This window comes from Coturnix japonica, chromosome 2 (genome assembly GCF_054131305.1).
Source record: "Coturnix japonica strain WE chromosome 2, WE-NBRP24, whole genome shotgun sequence".
NCBI classification, from domain to species: domain Eukaryota; kingdom Metazoa; phylum Chordata; class Aves; order Galliformes; family Phasianidae; genus Coturnix; species Coturnix japonica.
The window spans coordinates 139,277,992-139,286,331 of record NC_140664.1 but is presented as its reverse complement, the minus strand read 5'-3'; the positions used below and the strand labels follow the sequence as shown (position 1 = coordinate 139,286,331).

General features: G+C 56.7%; 1 protein-coding gene across 3 annotated transcripts; it reads left to right on the top strand.

The window, feature by feature from the left end:
- The first annotated feature begins 624 nt into the window (after nt 1-624).
- ASB10 (ankyrin repeat and SOCS box containing 10) lies at nt 625-7,569 on the top strand. Of its 3 annotated transcripts, XR_001552881.3 has the most exons (6): nt 625-1,056; nt 4,343-4,610; nt 5,164-5,668; nt 5,959-6,028; nt 6,731-6,844; nt 6,968-7,569. XR_001552881.3 is itself a non-coding variant. In XM_015852803.3 (5 exons), exons 1-5 carry the CDS (start codon nt 759-761, stop codon nt 7,151-7,153), a joined length of 1,371 nt encoding a protein of 456 aa, XP_015708289.1. In that variant the 5' UTR covers nt 627-758; the 3' UTR covers nt 7,154-7,569. The 3 variants fall into 3 exon arrangements, 2 of the variants coding, with proteins under 2 accessions (XP_015708289.1, XP_015708290.2); XM_015852803.3 differs by lacking the exon at nt 5,959-6,028 and having other exon boundaries at nt 627-1,056; XM_015852804.3 differs by lacking the exons at nt 625-1,056; nt 5,959-6,028 and adding an exon at nt 1,467-3,248.
- Nucleotides 7,570-8,340: the final 771 nt, after the last annotated feature.

Below are 8,340 nucleotides of genomic sequence, written 5' to 3'. Positions count from 1 at the left end.
TCACGGGTCCTGAACCTAGGTCGAGCCACCACAACATCATGGCTAACAAGATCTGCCCTCTCTCTCAACACAAGCCTCAATGGCTGCATCTGGGCATCCAAAATATGACTGTTGGGTCTGGAGGTGCATAGCACATCTGGATGCAACCTCCCCAGAGACCCAAAGGCATTACCAACATCCTGAGGTTCCCACAGGAGTCTGTCTGCTGCAGTGCCAGGGAATTAGGCTGACCCTTCTCTGGCTTAGCCTGTGCTCACTGGGGTGTAGGCTTCCTCACTGCCCTGATGTTTATTGGAGTTCCCAGAGCAGCACATGGGCCTTGGGAGGGCTTTTTTAGTCCTTATGGATTGACCTGAAGGAAATTACCTCAGTACTCAGCCCCACTCACCCTCCCTACCACCTTTGCACCCTTGTCTGTGCTCCTTTGCTTCCAAGGTGGGGGCACAGTGCAGGGCAGAGATTCTGTAGATTGAACCAGAAAGTATGGAAGGAAGTCTGAGGCTGCCTCTGTCCCGTGCCCAGCCCAGTCTATGCTGGTGACTGCATCCAGCAGCTGAAAATAAACTCGTGGAAGGTCATTGGGGGCTGCCAAGCAGGACTATTTATACAGGGGTGAGTTAAGCCTGTGCCCAAACCCAGCCTGGTGCTGGGAAGCTGCAAACTGGGAGCAACCTGCACAGGACGCAGCCTGAGACGAGAAACTCTTGGCTGCAGCAGTTCTGTTGCAAGGTTTGGAGTTGTCCTCTGTGCTGCCCATCATGGACTGCTCCTTTCCCTTCAGCTCTGCCACACAGTGCATGCTGCAGCAGGACAAGGAGCAGCTGGATCAGCAGAGGTGCTCTCAGCCCCAGTCCCACCGCACTGGGCACAATGTGGCTGCCCAGAGGCCCTGGGTCGGCCGCATGGAGCCCCTGCAGTGCCGGGACCTGCTGGTGCAGAACGCGCTCTTCAGCGGGGACCTGGAGATGGTTCGGAAGTACTTCACCCGGAGCACAGCCATCAACCTCATCATTGAGAGCAGGGGCGAGGAGCTGCGCTGGACCAGCAGGAAGTTTGGTGGGTGTGCAGAGTGGGAACGCCAAGGGGAGGCTGTTGGTAACTGCCTGTGCTGGGGGGGAGAGGCTGAGGATGAAGGCTGCCTTGCGGAGGCATGGGCTCTTCTCAAGCATCCTGGCACAAGGCTGCAGACCACATTGACCAAGATGGGTTTTGCGGGGCTCCATGCTAGCAGGAGGCAGCAGGAGGGGTGAGCTTTCAGATGCAGGTGCTGATGCTTTTTGAATGGTCAAGGTTGCTTAGATGCAGGATTTTTATAACCGTGTTCTGTATTACTACAGTCTACTCAGGGAGAAAAGTACAGATGTTATTTCCCTTTGTGGAACTGAAGCCACTTATCAGAAAGCCAGATTGAACGCTTTAATTCCTGCCTGTGCTGGGCTGGCAGGCACTTCAGCTCCCTTACGAAGTCTGTGTCCCAGAGAAAACAGAGCAGTCTCTGTAAAACAATGTCACCCAGATGTGGATCTTATCACCAAAGATTCAAAATGTGAAAAACCCAGCCAACAAGTCCATCCATCAAGCCCAGGCCAAAGACGTAACGCAGAACGCAGCAGACACACCTGAGTCCTTGGCCGTGTGTCTCTGAACTGCACAAACAGGTGCTGAAACGTGCCAAACCATGACCTAAAATTAGAGCCCAATGACCTGGCATTACTGAGGTTCCTCCCCACTGATACTTTGAGCAGCCCTGAGGAGGTGTCAGTGTGCAGTGATACTGACATTGAGTCACGCCGCCTTTTGTCTCCCCAACAGTGCTTTTAGAACTGGGGAACTCAGGCTCTTATTGGCCCTTGTTTATGTCTTTGGGGATATTGCAGATCCCACAAGGTGAGGCAGTGTGCCAAGGGCTTCCCTCTTGCTGCTCTTTCATGCACTGCATTGTGCCTGGGCTGTTGGTGGTGAATGCACAGACACACCAAACGATGCTTTAGGATATCAGGATAGAGCACGGTCATTTATTTCCATTATCGAGGAGGGTAAGGTTTCCCATTTATGCTCTTCTCTGGGTCTCCTGTGTCATTGCTGGTGTCAGTTAGTTTGCTGTAGCTGCGTGATCTGACTGGCGTGACACAAAATTAAACCCTTTGAGAAGTTTGGAGTGTTTGTTAGAATGTGCTCTGAACAAACCATGGTAACAAGAACTGTGAGCAAAGTGCTGCTCTGAAACCAGCGAGGGGGCAGGATGGGTTTGTGCAGTCAGTGGGGAAGGGAAAGTGCAGTCAGTCTTAGGGTGAAAGGACGGCAGTGAGGAATACCCAGTGAAGGGACTGTCAGAGGATGGGAAAAAACGGGACTTAAATGGTAGGAGCTCTCAGCAAGGCTGGATTTCAAGGAAATGTAGGAAGAAATCTGAAGGACAATCCCATTCTATGTTTTCACTTGGCTTGGAATGCATCATTCCCCATCCTTGATCTACTTCTAACGCTGCTTTGGCTTTGAGCTTTGATAAGAAGTAACTTTCCTGTTGCTTGTTTAAAAACCTGCCTGGTGCCACTGACTTGGTTGGAGCCAGCAAAGAGGGGTGAGTGCAGCGCTGGATGGGGCCAGCAGCGTGGCAGCTGCATGCTGTGAGCACAGTCAGCTACGGGGTGCTGCAGTGGCACAGGCAGCAATGGGGTGACAGCAGGCACTGCTCCATTCTTGTCCTGTCAGCGATGTCCTGCCTCCTCCTCTCCCCCACATGCTGCAGTGCAGTGCTGTGGGGGTTCCCTGCACAGCAGCAATGCAAAAACACTGCGGCCTGGTGGGAGGTCCTTCCCTGCCCCCTGGTGCTACTGCGGGGTCACAAGGGTTCCCAAAATAGTAGAGTGATCTGAGCCATTCCCAGCCGGAGCCAAGCAGGGCTGTGACATGTCCCTGCACCCAGACAGGCGGTGTGGGGCACGGGGTGCTGGCGGGGCTGTGCCTCAGGCGGTGGAGGCAGCAGGTCCAGCCGTGGCTCCTTCTGCAGGCTGGGTTCTGCATCATGGGCAGTCCCGTAGGCAGAGGGGATGAGCAGCGGGAGCCCATCTGCACGCGGAAGGCAGAGGGCCCAGCACAGGCATTCTGGCAGGCACTGCTGGCTGGGGAACAGGGGGTTGTGGCCGACCTCCTCAGCCACCCTCAGCACCAGCTCAGTCCCCGCACGGTGTTTGACACCAGTGACCTGGAGGAGTGGAGGAACTACCGCTTCAATTTCCGTGGGCTGAGTATGCAGGGCAGCAGGCAGCGCAGCGGGGCTGCTGGGCGGGCACTCAGGGCTTTGCTTCTGCTGCAGGGCATAGAACTGTGTGCTATGGATTCTGCTTTGGCTGTGGAGGGGTTGGGATGGGAGTGAGCACTGGGATGTGGCAGGGTGCCCCTGTGTGCATGTGGCTGGCAGTGTGAGGTGTGCTCTGGGTACCTGGCCCTTGTTCCCAGGTTTCCTCTCTGGACACAGGAATTCAGGCTCCAGGTTGCGCTCCCATAACTTGCTTTCATGTCCCTGTGCTGTCCGTGCAGCTGAGCTGGCTGCAAGCTACTGTGGATAAGGAACTGCCACAGCTCTGTGCTGGGTCCTCGGGATGGTTCTGTTGGAACCCAGTCCTATAAAAACAGCTGAGTGCATGCTGTCGCTGCAAGAAGAGGTAAGAGGGAAGCAGTCCTGAGCAATCGTGTGGCCTGGATCGGGACAGAGCCCTGTAGCTCTGTATGGAGAGGCAGCAGGAAACATGATTGAAGGAGAGCTTCTCCTTAACAGCTGCAGGCTGTGTGCCTGCAGACTGCACCAGCTCAGCAGTGGTTCCAGCTGGGTCAGCATCTTTAGGAACTGGCAGCTTTCAGCTGCTGTTCTGCCACGGGCCCTGGATGACCATCTCTGCTGAGCCTTGCTTGCCTGTGCCACACTCAGGGCTTTTCTGTGTAAGTGACAGCCTGCTCCAGCAACCATTTGTTTTGCTGCCCGGTCCTTCTTTGGTGGTGCTTCATGAATGCTGTTCTCCCCAGCCATGCTGTTGCTCTCAGCCCTGCCTATGCCCAAAGTCTCCTCACTCACTGTGCTCCTTCCAGCAGAAGTCTTGTGCTGCTCAAGCGAGCTGCAGATGGAGAAGCCCAGCTCTGGGAAAGGCTTGGGCCCTGGGGCTCCTCCTGCTCCTTGGGGCAGCACGGCATGCAGCCTCAGCCAGATCCCAGCTGTCCTGTGCCCTCAGCAGGCCAGGCCCAAGGCAGAGACTTTGGTAACTGGCAGGAAGAGAGTCCCTGGAGGAAAATCCCTGTTTCTGGACCCAGGGCTGGATGTGGGTCCCTGATTCCCCTTTCTCTGCAGGACTGTGGTCTCTGAGCTACGAGCAAGAGCTCACCACACCACTACACATCACAGCCAGCCGGGGCTACACAGACTGCCTGCATCTCCTGCTGCTCAGGGGTGCTGCCGTCAACTTTGCACCGGGGGGTAAGACTGCCCTGCACGAGGCTTGTGTGGCAGCCAGCGCTGACTGCGTGCGCCTGCTGCTCAGCTTTGGCGCTGATCCTGAGGCTGTCTCTGAGGATGGCTACAGGCCTCTGCATCTCTGCAAGAGCCCAGACTCCATCAAGTGAGTTCTTCCCAAGGGACATAGGGGGTCTCCCCTGCTTGAGACTCACTTTGTGCAGAAGGGATCCTCCCACACATGTGCAGGTGGGATGGTGGATGCAGCCAGTTGGCTGATGCATAGGGTGGCTTGGCTGCATATTCCTGGGCCAGAGCCATCTCTGATGCCTGCCAGATGACTGCAGGCTGCACTTCTCAGAGCTGATGCAGCTGAACATGGTACTGCTGCCCTGCTGCCTGCTGGCAGCACAGAGATGATGGGTGATGCTGTAAAACTCGAGGCATGCAGGTGCCGATGGACGTGGATGCACACCCAGGGTGCACTGAAACTCATCATGCACCTGTAGAAAGAAATGGGGCTGGGTGAGGGCAACAGAGTCTCTGCTGCCCAGCTGTCCTGGCTTAAACCTGCTGATCCAGGCATGAGGTGCTGGGGTTTGGGGGTACCTGGGAGCAGTGAAAGCCATGGGGTGGTGCAGACAGGAAGATGTGGGGGTTGTGGGTAGGATAGGAGCTGTAGAGGAGGGGCTGTCACTGAGTGTGCTTGGTCTTCACAGGTGTGTTCAGCAGCTGCTGAAGCACGGTGCCCATGTAAACAGCCGGACAGAGGAGGAGGAGGACACGGTGCTGCACGTGGCAGCACGGCACGGCCTCATCGATCATGTCCAGCTGCTGCTGCAGCACGGGGCAGAGCTGGAGGCGAGGAACGAGGAGGGGCAGACACCACTGAATGCTGCCTGCGCACAGCCCCACTCAGCCCAGGACATGGAGCGCTACTACAGGGTGTGCCAGCTGCTGGTGCAGAGCGGTGCCAGCGTCAATGCTGCTGACAGGGACCATCAGCACCCCCTGCACTTGGCCTGCAAGAACGCCAATGCTCAGATAGCAGAGCTGCTGCTGGCCCAGGGTGCAAACGTCAACATCATGAACTACAGCGGCAACACAGCCCTGCACAACATCCTGCAGGCAGCTGCCTACAAGCTGGAGCACCATCCCGAGCTCGTGGTGCGGACCCTGCTCAACTACGGAGCCATCCGCATCTGGCCTGGCTCCCTCCTCAAGGTGTGTGCGGCTGAGTGTGCAGCGGGGAGGGCAGACAGTGACCTGGGGACCCCAGTGGGAGCGAGGGTGGTCCTGACACAGCAGGTTGTGCTCTGGGTTTGCTGACCTGGCTGCTTCCTCCCAGGGCTGGGGAGAGAAGGAAAGGCCACTATTGGTAAGGGATTCCCTGAAGCTTTCTCCCTGGGGCATGTTCTCCTGTAGGGTTCTCCCATCTGCTCAGCTGTATGGACAGTCCCTGCCAAGTTTCCATAACTACTTGCCTCAGGAAGCGCTGCCCTCCTTCTTCTCAGGTGCTGGTTCTCCTCCCTGGGGTGTATCCTTCAGCTCATGCTTCCTCTGCAAGACACCAGCAAATGAAGAGTTAAGTTCCTGTCTTAATTTCTGAGCAGTGCAATAATTACCCAGCCCGGAGATCAGCAGATTGCTCTCCCCTTTGGGAAAATACAGGAAAATCAACAATTAACACTAATTAATCTCCTATTAACGCCAGATAATGAGGATCACTCTTACAGCCGGAATAGACTCTGACAGCGGCTGCTGGCCTGGGCCATAGGGAGTGGGAACCCAGAGCTGTGGGGCTGTGCTGGGTACAGCCACGTGTGGGTGCTGCGTGTTCCCAAGACCATGCTGGTGTAAGAGAAACCATCACAAGTGTGTCTCTTGCACTTCTGGGTGCTGTGAAAACACGGGCATGGCGCACACCAGAGATTTGTGTCGCACCAATGGCACATGGTCCCTTTCTGGGGCTCACAGGAGCACGGTGGACTCAAATTACACACAACACAGGCATGGGATATCTGCAGCCTCACCCAGCACAGTGCAGCCCTGAGAGCCCCACGGAGCTCCCATGAGAAGGGCTGTGCTTTGGTCCTGCTGCACGCAGGATGGTGTCAGTCCCTGCCCCGTGTCTGCCCACACATCTGACCAGAAGTGTGCAGAAAGCAGCCAGGCACACGGCATGGGGCGGAAGAACCAAGGCTCCCAGCGGGTGCAGCTTTATGAGGGGTGAGGGTGTGACCCACAGGACCGTGGGTCCATCCATGGGCTGCCTCCCCTGCACAGGTGCTGCGGTACTGCAATGCCTGCCCGCGAGCCATCGAGGCCCTGATGAACTGCTATGACCACGTGCGCGTGTCCGAGGAGTGGGTGTCGGCGGTGCCAGCAGAGGTTGTGCAGGTGAGGGGCAGGAGGTCTGGGAACGGGGCTGGGAGACCCTGCAGGGTGAGAGGGGTGCAGCCGGGTGGCGGGGCAGTGGGATCGTCCATTCCGTGTGTCTGACCCTCCGTTCTCTCCCTGCAGAAGTATCCCCGCTTCTACCAGTCGCTGTTCTCCCTGGAGCACAGGCCCCGCTCCCTGCAGCACTTGGCCCGCTGCACGCTCAGGGCCTTCCTGGAGGGACGGCTGCTCCCGGTGCTCTCCCAGCTGCACCTGCCCAGTGCCCTGCAGCGCTTCCTGCTGCTCAGCTTCGAGGACGTTCTCTATTGAGCGAGCAGCCCTGCATCCCACCGCGTCTTTCTGTGCAGATGTTACATCCTTCCTGCTGATCCCTTCCCTCTTGCTGCACTATGCCAGCCCCTCTGCTGTCCCTGCCATCCCTGTGTGCTGCCTCCTGCACCTATGGAGCACTCCATGCACCCACATGAACTAGGACAAGCTCCGGACTCACCAAGGAAAGCAAGAGATGAGCATCGGGGCATTTTGTGGATCGGGGAAATGTGCTGGACTGGTCTCAGCTTTGTTGTAGGCTATCAGCCCTCCTACCCCAAACCTACAAACTCTAACCAGACCCAGGCTGCTCTGCTGTCGCGGACATCTGTTGGGATCTTATCTTTTGTCATGTTTACAGTTTGTACACAAGGCTGTTTGGAATAAACACTAATAAATGCCAGCCTACAACTTCTGCCCTGCCTTGCAGACTGCGTGTCCCAGCTCATTGCGACAGCTGTGCACAGCAGCACATATGCACAGACCTATGCGTCCATCTGCTCCTCTGAGGACCAGGGACGAAGGCTGGTGGGCACGGAGCTGAGGCCTCCTGAATGCACTCTTCCAGTGCAGGTTCAGTATCCGGATTTGCCTGGCCATGCAGCTTAGAGCAGGAATTGTTCCAGCTCCAGAGCTGTGGGGTGAGGAGGAAGTGTGCCCTGGGAGCACCGTTCTCCTGGGCACAGAGCAGCCTGCCCCTGTGCCGCCAGCCAGCATCTGATGGCCCAACGCAGGGCCATGCACTGTGCTGCACTGTGAGAAAGATAAAGGGAAGCATCTGCTTCTGTGATTTAAAGTCAGCGCTGTGAAGGCTAAGCAGCCTTTAGCTATTTGCTGGAAGTGAACCCCATCCTGTTGCTGCCTCAGGCAGTGCCTGGGCTGCTGCTGCCTGTCAAAGGATCTGCTCACACAGCTCTGTGTTCATTCTGCTCTGTGCAGTGATCTTCTGAAGCCTCTCAATACTCAGCCTGGCACCAGGGAAAAGGGACACGCAGAGCTGAAGGCTGAGCAGTGGGACAGACCCCGGGTTTCTGACTCTGCCTGGACACAGAGTGTAGCTCTGCTCCTCCTGTTACTGCTGCCTTGTACAGCCAGTCCACGCTGCTCTGAAGTAGTGAGCCTGACATAACTGTGAGTTGTGGTGTGCCATTCCTTGTGTATTTGCACCAGGGATGCATCACACACAG

Excerpts from the sequence above, each read along its gene's own strand:
- ASB10 (XM_015852803.3), top strand. The coding sequence starts at position 759 with ATGGACTGCTCCTTTCCCTTCAGCTCTGCCACACAGTGCATGCTGCAG. Across the intron at positions 1,057-4,342 it reads CTGGACCAGCAGGAAGTTTG|GACTGTGGTCTCTGAGCTAC; the intron begins GTGGGTGTGCAG and ends CTTTCTCTGCAG. Across the intron at positions 6,845-6,967 it reads TGCCAGCAGAGGTTGTGCAG|AAGTATCCCCGCTTCTACCA; the intron begins GTGAGGGGCAGG and ends CTCTCCCTGCAG.